Source organism: Lycium barbarum, chromosome 5 (assembly GCF_019175385.1).
Source record: "Lycium barbarum isolate Lr01 chromosome 5, ASM1917538v2, whole genome shotgun sequence".
Classification (NCBI taxonomy): domain Eukaryota; kingdom Viridiplantae; phylum Streptophyta; class Magnoliopsida; order Solanales; family Solanaceae; genus Lycium; species Lycium barbarum.
In genome coordinates, this window is record NC_083341.1 from 141,096,410 (window position 1) to 141,111,496 (window position 15,087).

The following is a 15,087-nucleotide window of genomic DNA, read 5'->3' on the forward strand; positions in this document are numbered from 1 at the left end:
CAAATAAAATATCTATGAAATTTGTTTAGGTTTTAGGCCTCTAACTAAAATTTCGCTTTAGGCCTTCAATTATGTTAAGCCGTCCCATCATTTGGTAAATATAACATAATTGCTTATTATCGGACACTTTTTTATTAAACACATTAATTGCTTATTATCGGACACAACATAACTTCTATCCAAACACATAGTTACATATGTATAAAATCAGTTTTCAACATGTAAAAATATTTTTAAACACTTGACGATTATCAACCACTTTTATACATCTAACCCAAACGGGATCTATAACAAGAGCCCAACATTTGGATGATTCAATTCACCATAAATTATAAAGACCTACTTAAATTTCAAGACGAGGCAAGAGGAGCCCACATGAACAGAAAGGGAAAAGAAGTAAAAGAGTAATTCAGAAATGCTCCTCCGACTTATTACATAGTGTTGTTGCCAGACCTTTCTTGACAATAAATACATTCACAATATATAACCATTTATAGGTCATAAATACAGCCCTGCATAATCCAAAGTGTTTGCTAGCTAGTTAAACATGAAAACAGTAGTTTTTTTTCAACAGTGGAGCTCTATTTGTATGACAGCATCATTATATTGTATTCTTTTTCTTTCTAACTTATGTAATAAATAACTGTTACAAATTAAAGAAATAGGAGTTATTTCTCAGTCCTTTGGCTCTGATCAGCTCAAAGCATCCATCCAGGTACAACTCCAGTAGCATCATGTGCTGATGGTGCTGCATGTTCTGGTGGCACGGTATCGTACCTGTAACTAAATCAAGAACATAATTACACCTCACTGTCTCAATCTCAAACAAGTTGGCTAATAAAGTCATAAGTGAATTCAGTATGTAATCAGTGCTCCTGAATCTCGAACTATATGTATGTCTATAATAAGATTAAACTAACGTGTATATACATTTTGCACGTTTAACTAATAATATACATAGGACGGGTCTTTAATTTTTATCCCTTTTCAGCCATAGTAAAATCAAGTTTTTGGCATTATTTTGTAAGTGACAACGTCGAGTTGTGAATATTATGGTATGTAGTGAGTTTAGTATGACCCTCCTAGCCAAGAGGTCAACACGTCAATGTTTCACTACAATTACTTGGAATCTGTTTAAAACAATAGCAGTACTATCTTTTTTCGATTGGGACATTGGGTATAGATGGCTTCATTTATTCCTCCAGCCCATCAATTAGTTAACAATCGACATATTTTAGTTAATTGTTTGATTTGTGTTAGTAGTGTGTGCCTTAAATCCTACATAAGTCTTTGGATAAAGTTATAATAAAGGATTTCTTAGAAGCTAGGAATTTTCAAGATCACCTTATAGGCAATGTATTATTGCAATCCATAGGTTGAAAAAATTCCTCAGGCTGAGCAGGCTGCTGCTGTCTATACTGTACACTTTGCTCCCCAGAATGCCATGATGTTTGAAAAGCAACACCAAGTTCTTCCAACTGCAATTAGCAATTCGATAGACAAACCATTGTTAAAATAATAACAAGTTTAACAGCTATGATGTTACTGAGTTAACTTCACGTATATGATTATTGAACTTTACCAACTATAATAATTCATGCATAGTTCAATTACTGTGGTGTAACAAAAGATAATTTGTAACATTACTGTCAAATGTAAAGTTCTAAAGTTATTTTAATGTGACGAAAAATATTATTATGATTTAATGTTACAGTAGATAAAAGTTAGAATGATCATAGTGAGTATTGTGAATCTTAGAAGTCGTAGCACATCAAATAGCACCACTATCTCCACATATGCACTAATCTTATGTGCTACTCTCTTTGGTCCATATATTATCTTGTGTTTTCATCTTTGACGTACCCCTTAAAAAATTACTTACTCCTAAAAACTAAAAAGAATTTTCAAACTACCCTTAATTAATTTTGCATCTTCCAATTGATTTGAGATGTATAGATGGTGTGAAAGCAATATGTCATAATATTATGTGCATATCAAATGCTTTTGAAGAAAAACCAAGAGTATATCTAATAGGAAATTGTAATTGAAAAGACTTCTTCGGGATGCGTAAATAAGGATAAATTTAGAAAAATATAATTAATACCTTCTTGATTATACAAAATATAATTTATTTTGTACAAAAATGAAAAAAAATAGAAACTGCTGTCAAATTATTGTTACCTTCATCCTCAATGATTTGTTCATTTCAGTAAGAGATTGTTCCTGTACGAGAAGCAAATAACACATATAATATATCATGTTTCCTATACATTTGAGTAAATAGCAATAAATGTCATCTTGATTTCTTATGTTTCTGCACGTACTATGCGTACCTTTTGTTGAAGTTCGACAAGTTGATCAAGCGTGTGTTGTGTCTATAAAACAAGTTAAAAAGGAGTTGATTAATTAAGGGATTATTGGATGATTAAACAACTATATATTCTCCAATTCCAATTGAAGTAATTAGATGTTGGTATTGAATGAACTCATATTTAAGAACAAGAGATCATCTTAGATGTTGGTATTGGATGAACTCATATTTTAGAACAAGAAATCATCTAACTTGAATTTCCTCGTAAAATGTGAAAGTGACTGAAAATACCTTGTTTTTGCAACAAGAATAATAGACATAAACACATATAAGCGGATACAACATTGTGACATCCGATTTATCTTAATTCAGTATTTTTAAAGTGGAGCATATATTTATATATGTGTAAATTAACTAAATTATTAATAAATCTGAACCAATGTTTTTTAAAATACAAGAGTTCAACGTTAACAACCGTAAAAGTTAAATCATAGAATTTGAATGCTGAATTTTCTTTAGACAAACATTATTTATAAATACATCTTAGGTAATACATACCCTTTTTGACCTTATTTGCCTCAACGATGAATCCAATTGACGCTCAAGTTGTTCCAGGTCTTTTGTGTTCAATTGTCCCAAATCCTCTCCAAGCAAATGCCTGAAGAATATGAAGAAGTTATTTGGTCATATATTACCCGAAAAAAGAAAAATAATTAAATATAGAGAATGCTTAGCCTAGTTGTTGTCGTGTGATCAAGAGGTCACACGTTCAAGTCGTTGAAACATTAAAGCTGTGCACAATATATCCAATATGGTCTGATCATTCTTCCGAGCTCGCGCATAGTGATAGCATAGTGCATTGGGTCGTTTCTTTTAAATAGAGAATGCAACAATTAGGAGTTAGAAATTACATTTAATATTGGTCTACTAAGTATTTGTCTCACCTTTGAGACTGTTGTAACACTTCCACTCTTGTTTTAAGCTTCAAATAATCCTGGTAGTTGTTCTGTTCTTACAATAATACAACAAGCAACTTCAAAATTAGCCATCAACATGAACTTTAATCTTACTAACTATATTAGGTGAAAAATAAACTATATTTCCAGTTTCCTCAGCAAACTTTGAGTAATCATCATGCTTAAGGAAAAAGAACAAACCTGTGAATCTGCTGAAGGTTGGCTTCCTTCAAGTGCACCATAATTGTATCTGTGGTATCTCTCCAATGTCATGGACATGCTAGAAATGCAAGTTACTGAACAATTAGACATTGAATTTGGTGCATTTTAGAAGGTAAGTACAGTGAGGGCTCATTCGTATTCATTAAGATTAAGACGTTCAAAGGCGAACCCACGTGGTAAGGAGGGACGGCACGTGTACTGGGTAACTTCCGGAACTTTTTTGTATATATATATATATATATATATATGTGTGTGTATGATATACATTTAACAATTAGCATATATATATATATATACCCTATGCACATAGGACTATTTGGTGCACTGGTTGAAGCCATCGCTTCCCACAGCCCATACCCAGGATCGATTCCCCAAACAGTGGTCTCCCTTAGATGTTTTTTGTTAATAATCCTCTTTTGCACCGGATATTACATTTAGGTATTACATTGTTATTTTAACACGTATATAATTTGACTTTATTAAAAAATTAATAGATAAAAATTCACTAAATTAATCTAATATTATATATCTATGAACTATACTTAAAAAATTATATGGTGGTTGGTGGTGGTGGTTATAGTTGTGGATGCCTATTGGGATAATGTTGGCACATGGTAAGGTGTGGGTAGTAGCTAGTGGTGATGATGAATATCGATAATAGTAGAAGTAGATGGCCGCGGTGTTACACCTCGAAAATTCTCGCGTCGTTTGCGTCGTGAGTAAACTAACGTAAGCTCGGAGACGTCATGGAACTCTTATCAGGTTAAGGAATACTCTTTACAAATGCTAAGCAAGTGTCTAAAGGTTATGTGATCAAGCAAATCGAAGAAAATAAGTTTGTCAAAAAATAATTTGGACGAAAATTTTGGGTCAACTTTAGAGACGTATATCTTTTAGCATATGAAGAGTTTTGAAGTAAAGTAAAAGCCTAAAATGAAGTTCATGAAGTCTAGTTTTCAACGCAATAAACCGATCGTCGATATGACATCGGAGTAAAGAGTTATGGACGTTACAAGTTGGGCCGGCAGAGCAGAAGCGCACAGCTACAGTGCGCGAGCGCGCGTTGCTATAGTGCACGATGCGCTGCTACAGTGCGGGAAATTTTAGGTCGGTGGCAAGTATAAAAGGACCTTTTGGTCACTATTTTGGGTCATTTCCCAACTCTAGACCCTTCCACAACATCCACATATATTTCTACAAGTCTATATGACAATTTTGGCCATTTTTATTTCATTTTTAACATAACCCCAAATCCTAGAAACCTCTCCAAACATATTCCAACATATTTCCAAGCCTAAACCAAAGATCCAAATGAAGATTAAAGTGGTTAAGGTTTCCAAGTGAGGTCTACACTTGTCTCCTTTTCTTGAAGATGTTTGGGTGAGTATTTTTAAGAAGGAGTAACCATAGAATTGAAGTGTTCTTGAATTTTGAGGTAAGATTTCATCTTAGTTTCATGTTTATAAGTTTTTTTGGTAATTATGTTAAGATTTGAGGAGAAGAAAATTGGAGGAAAAGTTCACATTATACATTTGATGATATTTTGAGTTGTGAATTAATTTGAGTTATAATTATTAGTATGTTTTGAGCATAATCTTGTTATGAGGGATAATAATGATGTTAAGGAATTGTCGTATACGAGTGTATAAGGGGTTGTATGAAGTTGTTGTTATGGATTGATTATGAAAAGAAGTTTTGGGATTAAATTGAGTATAGTTTGAATGTAATCTTTTGATTATGGAATTGTTGATGTGTTATTGTGCTTTGGGAGTTCTTTTGAAGATTGGAGCGAGTAGAAGATATAGGGGAGATGCTGCCCGAATTTCGGCAAATTTTAAAAAGGGTTTAATTTGAAGGCTTAAGATAAGCATACGACGACAAGCCTAACAATAGTATGAATTCTCTTGAATGTAGATTTACGAGCTTGGGAGGATAAGTGTTAAATAGTTAAGGAGACCCAAAAGGTATGTTAAGGCTGTTCCTTCTTTTCTTGACATGATTTCATATATGGTGAGAGCGTGATGAACCTTATAACTAGAGATTTGACAAAATAGAGCCTGTGACATTGTTGCTTAGTTTCCGAGTGTTATGTTATTCTCTCTGAGGGGCCATATCCCCTCCCTGTGTCCTTGAGTCCATAGAGAGACAGAAAAGACATGTACAATATCAGTATTTTTTACGCATATGCATGATATACTATATTATATACATACATATTCTTTAGCCTGGTCTACGGGTCAATTAGGCCAGGTGAGACAGATATGCATGGCCGACGGGTCAGTGAGATTTTTCAGTTGCCTGGCCACTTGATCAGTGACATTTTTCAGTTGCCTGGCCACTTGGTCAGTGAGATATATAATAGCATTATATTGCATTTCATATGAGACGGGTCAGGTGAGATATTTAGGGCATTCTTTGGCCTCCAGATTGTATTGTTTTCAGTTCAGTTTCAGTTATCTTTTGCCTTACATACTCAGTACATTATTTCGTACTGACGTCCCTTTTGCTTGGAGGCACTGCGTTCATACCCATAGGTTCAGGTAGCCAGACAGGCGATCCATCCTAGTAGGCCTTCCACTCAGCTACAGACAGTGCGCTCCACTTGGGTCGAAGCTGCGGTCCCTTTTGGTATGCTATTTTGACATGTATAAATAGGTATGACGGGGCCTTGTCCTGTCTTTTCTACAGCTTGTACTCCATAGAGGTCTGTAGACAGTTGTATGTAGCTGGGATGTTATGTAGCCTTGTCGGCTCTTATTTTTGTTGTACATCATATGTAGCGGTCTAGTCGGCTTGCACTGTTATGCTCAGCACATATATATATATACTAGTTATGTGAGGCCCGTGCTAAGCCCGGGCCCAAACTCAAGATATAAAAGTAGATATTTTAACTAAAAAAATATAATCTGTGTTAGTACAAGTGTACAACAACAACAACCATATGCCCATTGTAGTCCCACAAGTGGGTAATTATATAAAAGCAAAATTTTCATTCCACTGCTTTAATATTTTAACTTCCATTTTGATAAAATTATTTACTTCAAATCAAATGCGGAGCCAGAATTTGACATTTATAACTTATGTATCCTAATTTTCTGAAGTTATTTAGTTCTAAATAAATAATCTATACATAGTTAATGAACTTTTAAGACAAATACATAATTTAACTTGTGCAGCGGATGGAGCTGCTCCTCTCTTAATTAGGGATTAGGGGTTCGAACATGGATATGGAAAAAATCTTTGGAGGAAGCGTTTCCTCCGAATAGGCGCGATACAGTGCTAATTATCTAGATTAATTGGGCTTAAATGCGGATATCGAGCACGAACCAGAAAATCAAAGAACATGAAAAATGAGGTAGAAGGTTCGATAGCTTTTGAAAAGTAGACCTTAAAAATAAAAAATAAAAAATTGACTTAAATAAATAAGATTAGGACCTAAAAGTAATTAATTAATTTTTTTTAAAAAGAATTAGAAATTATTGTGAGGACTACAAAAGTCTCCAGGTTCGATAGCTTTTGAAAAGTAGACCTTAAAAATAAAAAATCAAAAAATTTACTTAAATAAATAAAATTAGAACATAAAAGTAATTAATTAAAAAGTTTTTTAAAATTTGGGAAACTCTTGTGAGGACTACAAAAGTCCTCACATTCCCTCTTATATTATATAGTAATTATTGGTTGTGAGTTCTTGATGCATATAGGAGTTAGTATAGCACAGTTATAAGTTATTTATGGGCCACCAGGTTGCTCAGCAAGATGCAAGTACGAGTTTAGGTAAGTAATGGTCGGGCACTCGTCACAACTCATCGGCTCAGGTCGTGACAGGCGGTTCATAGTCGTAGTGAATGATAATGATAGCTAATGGTGGTGGTGAATAATGATGGTAGTCGGTGATATATATCGTGGTGATTGATGGTGTTTTGGTAATGATGGTTAGTGATGATGATTGTAACTGATGGCTAGTGGTAGTTACAGCTAATTATAGTGATTGGCAGTAATGATGGTTGGGAATGGTGGATTTGATGGTGGGTGGTGGCACGTAGTTGATAATAGTGGACGACAACATCGGTAGTTGATAATGATGGACGATGGCGCGACAATGATAAATGAATGGAATTGAAAAACTATCAATTTGTAAAAATCTTTCAATATATCATCTTAATGATATAAAGACTTTGTTACAGATTTTAATCATTTTAGATCTATTTAATTGTTGAAAAATATATATATATAAAAAATGCATTTGATGATTAAAATCCGAATAATTAAGATTCAGATCTAAAAAAACAAAGTGACTTAATAACTAAGATCCACAGAGTGTTGGACTAAACTCTACTATCCGATCCTCTTTTTATATTGTACTTCACATGTTAACTATGATAAAGTCGCAATTATATTATAAATAGACTAGTGACTGGGGCAGTATGCTTCATGTTAACAAGCACTTCGCCAACTAGAATGTCATTCACTACTTAAAATTCACAACTATGTCAACCCAAGGATCTTTATAATGTCCACAATTACCACCAAGGTTTACAGTGGGACGGATAATATTGGACCACATTTAATTAGAGGTCTTGGGTTCAAGCTGTTGAAATAGAAAAATTTTAGTAAGGAGCGCTTCAACTTTAATGGTCCTTACAAAGGGGTAATTCGGATTAGTCGATATCCCAAAGCGAATACCGAACATCGGATAGAAAATCAAATAAAAAATATCCTCAATTATTAATATAATTCGTATTACTTCTTATGATCATAACAGTGTAGGAGACTACAAGTTACAGTAATCAAATGTCTAAATCTAGCCTTGTTATTAATCAACAAATTAAGCCAAGTGATTGCCTCAACATAATGATCATGTATAATGTTTAAGATGCCACGCTCAAATTGTAATTTTTTTGCACATTAATGATCCATGAAGACAAAGTTAAAATTGATCCATGAATTTTTTATTTTTTATTTTTTTAAAAAAAAAAAGAAGAAGAAGAAGAAGTTATGCCAAATGATTCAGTATTTTGTTGACATTCATTTCTGCTCAATTTTTTTTAAGGAGACTACAAAAATTATCTTACAGCTTATTTTGAACTTTGAAGACGAAAATAATGACGAGACATAAAATTTGAAGACTACTTAACCATAGACTTCTACATGATTAATCTATGATCACTTTGACCAACTTATTTCTTATGCATGATAAGTATACAGTTCATTTGATCCGTCTTACTTTTGTGAAGTTTGGAAAGCGTGATATATAGTTCTTTTTCTTCTTCTTACTTATCCTCTTAGAGAGGTTTAAATTAGTCTTTCATTCACCTAATATGATTACAATACCATTTATTAACAAGTATTGCATGAAAAGTATAATCAATTAGTCAGCACATATATTAGAAGGAAAAATAATAATTAATCTAATCAATTAGTCGGCAAGAGTTTAGCACTGTGATTTAATTTCAGAGTAGTGATGATTATCAAATCTGAGATATTCCATTTGCTTATAATATATGAAGAATTTGTGCAGCTTTATATGAAAATTGTCACGTTTGTCCTTATATGAGTCTCTACTTTAAGAAAAATAAAGTTTCATAAAATGAAGAAATATGAAGGTGCACATCAAATCATAACCAAAGTTGAATCATCAAATTGAAGAGTCACCTCAAGTATTCCTTATAAAGGTTAGTGCTTTATCTATTAATTCATCAAGATTCTCGATTTTGTAGTGGTATTAATTTGTACTCTACAAGAAAAACTTAGATCTTATGTCATTACATAGATGCAGATAATTTAACCTTGTTTTCCTTCAAATACACATAGATGCAGTCACAATTCCCAGTACATGAATGTACTAATTTAACCTGTGTACCTTAGAGGTTTATACACATTAACATGAACTATATCTAATTCTAACTCAGATCCCACATCAACAAACAATATATATATATATATGGTCAAAGTTTCAACATATACCAATGACCAAGAAAATTACTACAAAGGACACCAAGAATTGATATCCTTTTCTCTTCAAACTAAGGGCAAAATGTACGGAAAACTTAGTCCACGATTTTTTTTCTCCACTCACAAATACGATAAGAAGCACCCTTCAATAGCCAGGCTAAGAAAAGATAAACGATACGACTGACATTTCTAATCTTTGAGAAAATCAAGACCTTTTGATCATGAAATATAGTTTAAAAAAAAAAAAAAAGTCCTGACACTAGGAAAGATGTATGAAAAACTTAGACCCAAAATATTTTTGTCCCATCATAAATATGATAAGAAGCACCTATCTATCTATCAACATGCTAAAAATAGAAATATACTACTTCTGAGTTCTGACATCTCTATTCATCGCAAAAATGTATGAAGAACTTAGCCCACAAATATTTTTCTCCCATAATCATACGATAAGAAACAGCCTTGGACAGGCTAAAGATCGAAATATAATACCAGCGACATCTTTAATCTTTGAAAAAAATCGAGATCTTTTTCATAAAATAGCATCAATCAGACACTGGAGCGTCTTAGTAGACACTAGAACATATACGATAAGAAGCACCCCTTAATCCACAGACTAAAAATATAATTGTAGTACCGATAACATCTCTAATCTTCAAGAAAATTGAGATCTTTTGCATCAATTTAAAGACCGCAGCGTCTTAGCAGACACTGAAAAATAAATATGTGAAATGAACATACCTTGAGCTGCTGCAGAATTCATAGAGCTTGCCACGACCAGAGAAGATAATAACAGCAATTTCAGCATCACAAAGAACAGAAAGTTCATAAGCTTTCTTGAGGAATCCATTTCTTCTCTTTGCAAAGGTCACTTGTCTATTTATTTTGTTCTCAATTCTCTTCAATTCTACTTTCCCTCTTCCCATCCTAGCTATAACTTTCTTTTTTTGGTTTCCCAATGAAATATAATATGGAAAAATATAACAAGATTGTTTCTAACAAAAAATGGTGTGTTTTGCCATAAAAGACTATGTAAGACAGCACATTTATGGTTTTCGCTCTTCTCTCTTCTCCTTTACATCTAGAAGTAAGGTTAATATCTGTAGTTGTTGTTTATATATTTGTTATCTCTTTATTATGTAAAATCTAGTTATTTCCTGCCAAAGAAGAAAGGGAAAACGGCTTTTTTATTTTACTATCGGGTATTCAGAACCCATTATTTCGATTAATCTGGATTAGTGTTGCGGAGGGCCCATTTAAGGGAAGGTCGGGCAGAGATCAAATATCTCTAGTTTAGGGAGGAGCAGTGGCGGGATTCAAGTGGTGTTAATTGAAACCTCTTTGTTGGAAAATTACACTATATAGATAAACAACTTTTTTTTAATGTGTATATATTATACAATTTAATCCCGTTAGTTTTTTTGTTGTGTCTAATTATATTTTTGACTCCCCTTGGAGATAAATTTTTATTCTGCCACTAAGGGTGGAGAAATTATATCATTTGGACTAGGGGTGGGCGTTCGGTTCTTCGGTCCGATTTTATCAAACTTCGGTGCTATTTCAGTTTTGATTTTTTGAAGGTAAACATCAAACACCGAACCAAAGTAATTTGGTTCGGTTCGGTTCTTTTGGTTTCAGTTTTTTGAAGTTCGATTTCGATTTCAGTTTTTTCAATTCGATTTTTTTGATATGATATTAGAAGAGATTCCATTTACACTAATTCATATTCTCAAAAGCAATAAAATATAAAATTGATAAATTGAAATCAAAATCAAACAAACAAGATACACAAAAACAGAAAACCATAACCATGACATAGGATTACTAGGTGTTATATATATATACCGTAAGAATAATTAAGAAAACACATAAAGGACATACATTAATCCTAAAGACACATCCTATTTACCTTCCTTTGTTGAGGATATTTGATTTTCTCAACTGAAGTGGAAAATTAGGAATACAAAAGCAAAAGAGGACTTGTTACAATTGAGTTTTTTGGGCTTAAACTTAATGGGCATGACTTATTTTAATTTTTTTTGGTAATGTATTAAATTTCGATGAGCGTTCGGTTCTTCAGTTCGGTTTTATCAAACTTCGGTTCACTTATTTCGGTTTCGACTTTTTAAAGGTGGACACTAAACACCGAACCAAACTAATTCGATTCGATTTTTCGAAATTCAATTCGGTTCAGCGTGATTTTTCAATTTTTGATATTTATGTCCAGCCCTAACTCGGACCATATCCCTCAGTGGTAGAAAAAAGCGTTGGTCCTTTGTTATCTTCTTTGAAAACTTTGTGGTTACTGATACTTTTCTGTCAAAAATTTTAGTTGTCATGTCCTATCAGACTGCAAAAATATTTAACTTTATAACCAAGTTTTTAACCTTTAATGTTTTTTTTTTTGTTTGTTTTCTTTAATATTTGTAATGGATGACCACATTAATTGTGGGTGAAAAAAAGAAATCTTCTCTTATTACCTTTTTTATTTATTTTCTAATATTAGCCCTCCAGTACCCCAACCTCCAGCTTAGGCGTTTTTTTTTTTGGGGGGGGAGGGGGGGGGATGGGGGAAGACATTGCCCTATGCAGAGGGCAATATATGTCTTTGAGATTTTCCAATATAAATGTGCTCCCTAGGAAAGGGTTTTAAAGGGGAAAAAAAAAAGAAGAAGAAGAAGAAGGACAACCTCCGAAGAATAAAGGAAAAGAGAAGAATAACCTCCACAGAGAACGCAAAAAGTAGAAATTGTAAGTAGGTTGAATAGAACTTCTAAATTTATCAGCAAATTTTATTTAGATATTCAAATTACGATCTGCTTTAATTAAAAATCTTAACATATGATAAGTGTTTTTATTAAAAACTTTAAATTCAACTCGTATTGTCAAACGTCTATTATGCCGGAGAAAAAGGAAAAAGAACGAATAGTCTTCAAAGATAGAGGTAATCCAAAAAAAAAAAAAACTCCAAAGGAAAAGGAAAAAGTGGACATTGAAACTAACAAAAGAGACAAAAGAAACTGTCTTTTTAGAGAGAGGGACAGAGACATAGAAGACTCCTTTTTACGTGCTAATAGACACTCGAAGAATTGGATGTCAAGTCAAACTCAAAACCTTAAATATGTAAGTACACGTGTCAAGTACTTAGATGCAGTACCCCCCCTCTCAAAAAATGATTTCATTTCATTTTTGTTTTGAACATATTCGCCCTTTTATGTAATTCAATTTACATACAAAAATTGAAAATGGACTTATATACAAAACTTTTTTAAAAAACGAGAGTTTCTTGGAATGATCATTTTACTTCCCGTAGGGATCTAGTAGCTCAGTTGCTTGGCTACCTGAACTCTCACCTTGTTGGTGAGGGTTCGAATCCCCACATTGTAATCCTCTTTCCCCATTTCCCCTTCCCCTACCCCCTAAGTAATAAAAAACAATTTTTTTAAAAAAAAAACGATCATTTTACTTCCCTAATCTATTCAACGTCAAACCAAATTAGTCAATATAATATATTTCAGATACTAAATGGTTAAATAAAAATGCCTTCTATTAAAAACAATTAAAATTAAAATTTTATATGTATGTATTATTCAAACTAAATACGAGTGCAATTATACATATATATATGTGTGTGTGTCACTTTTATGCATATTTTACTTGTTATCGTGGTTGCTTACCTCATTTTCAAATTACTTAATCGCACTTATTATGAATACATGTGTATATCCATACCGATCATCTTTTAAAAGATTTATATAAATATGTTTTTACACTATCGGTATATAAAAAAATTAACAAACAAACCAATAACTAACATCCACCCATAGCTCCAAAGCAGGAATATTTTGGAGCTGTTGCAACTAGGGTTGTTCACGGTTTTGGTTAAAACCAAAATCAAATCTAAAATTTAATCAAATCGAATAAAAAAACAGACATTTGGTTTGGTTGGTTTGATTTGGTTTTAAATTTTAAAAACCGATAATATTTGGTTTGGTTATGGTTCTATTAAAAAATAACCGAATAAATAACCGAACCAAACCGATAAATTATATACATAAATTTTATAATTATTTATATGTATATTATTAGTTTTTCATAAATAATTATAAATATTTTATATCTTTTAATTATTAATTTGATTTTTGGTCTACTTATTTCATATGATTGTTTAAGGTTCATGTTTTGAAAAATATGTCCAAGCCCATGTCTTTAAGTCTTTTAACTCTTTTAAGTGTTAAGTAAACCTACTAACAGAAGCTCACATTAGAGTCTAATGTCTTTAACTTAAATGTTTAGCCTTTCTTTGTTAGCCATTTGATTTTAGGTTGTTTCTTCTTCTTTTTTCAAATTTATACCTTTCTTTTTTCTTGTCTGAATGGGTCCTAAACTTCTAATATTTTTCATATGAAAAGGACGGAGGTTGTAGATTTAGAGGTTCCTACAGAAGATACTTCAGTAACATCAGCATTTGCTGCAACTCAAGCACATGATAATGCCCTAATACTTCTTCCGTGGGTATCCTCCTAAAAAGCAGAAAAGAACAACTCCTTGTAGTCGAGACTCTAGCCTTAGGGATAATGATAGAAAAACATCTGAAGTTTGGGATCATTACACAAAGTTTTTTTTAATAAAATGGGAGAATTGAGGGCAAAATGCAAGTACTACCCCAAAGTTTGGGATCATTACACAAATTTTTTTATTTCATATATTTTCATTTTAATTTTAAGTAGTTTTTATGTTTAATTAATATGTATGTTTGTAACAACAACTAAAAGCTCCTAAGCTCTACTTTATTTCTAGGTATGTGTATTAAAATGACAAAAATGGTGCAACTACTACTAAGTTAGTTTTTAGCTCTATATGTAATAGTTTAGCAACTTTGGGTAATTTGAGTACTACACTATCACTAATAGTGAAAATGTTTCTATGATGTATATTCCACCTTAAACTATAAATGAAAGTTATCGTTTGAACAAAAAAAGAAAAGACATATCTTACTTTTTAATGTTTTACTGATAAGTCTCATGGCTACTAGTCATAAACCAAAAAATTGAACCAAACCGACAATAACCAAACCGGTGGTTATTAATTTATTTGGTTTGGTTATGATTTTAGACATTTAAAAACTGACTAAATTAGTTTGATTATGATATTAATCAATAACCGACCCAAACCGAACTATGAACACCCCTAGTTGCAACTTGCAATCAATCAAGTTCCATTTTTCATTTTTTTGTGGAAATTGTGGGACAAAGTTGCTAAAGGTTCCTACAGTAATTTCATCTCATGTGCCTTTTTATATAGGGACACCTTAAAATCACCTAGACTGGCAAATGTCATTTCTATAGCAATAATTCGGCATGAATTGACTAACCACTGCAAGAGCAAGGGTTACATCTGGTTGGGTTACAGTCAGATAGATAAACTTTCCAACCAAACGTCTATATACGTAGTAATCTGGTATAGTCAAAAAGTTAAATTACATCTTCGGTGAAAATGTGATGGATTTAACTTTTTTGATTGAAACTAATTTTGGGAACATAATCATTCAAATTGAAGTTCAGTAATGGAATAAGTTTACGATATGTAGGTCTCTATATATTTAATGTTTAGATGTGTTTGTTGTCTATCTTAAGATATATCGAT

The 15,087-nt window shown here is 32.4% G+C and overlaps 1 protein-coding gene across 3 annotated transcripts; it reads right to left on the minus strand.

The window, feature by feature from the left end:
• Positions 1–388: 388 nt before the first annotated feature.
• LOC132641935 (MADS-box protein 04g005320-like) lies at positions 389–10,738 on the minus strand. Of its 3 annotated transcripts, none has more exons than XM_060359078.1 (8): positions 10,183–10,738; positions 3,469–3,517; positions 3,256–3,317; positions 2,870–2,969; positions 2,334–2,375; positions 2,182–2,223; positions 1,345–1,478; positions 389–783 (listed from the first exon to the last, which is right to left on the minus strand). In XM_060359078.1, exons 1-8 carry the CDS (start codon positions 10,365–10,367, stop codon positions 699–701), a joined length of 699 nt encoding a protein of 232 aa, XP_060215061.1. In that variant the 5' UTR covers positions 10,368–10,738; the 3' UTR covers positions 389–698. The 3 variants fall into 3 exon arrangements, with proteins under 3 accessions (XP_060215061.1, XP_060215060.1, XP_060215059.1); XM_060359077.1 differs by having other exon boundaries at positions 389–777; positions 3,469–3,547; positions 10,183–10,731; XM_060359076.1 differs by having other exon boundaries at positions 3,469–3,547; positions 10,183–10,725.
• Positions 10,739–15,087: the final 4,349 nt, after the last annotated feature.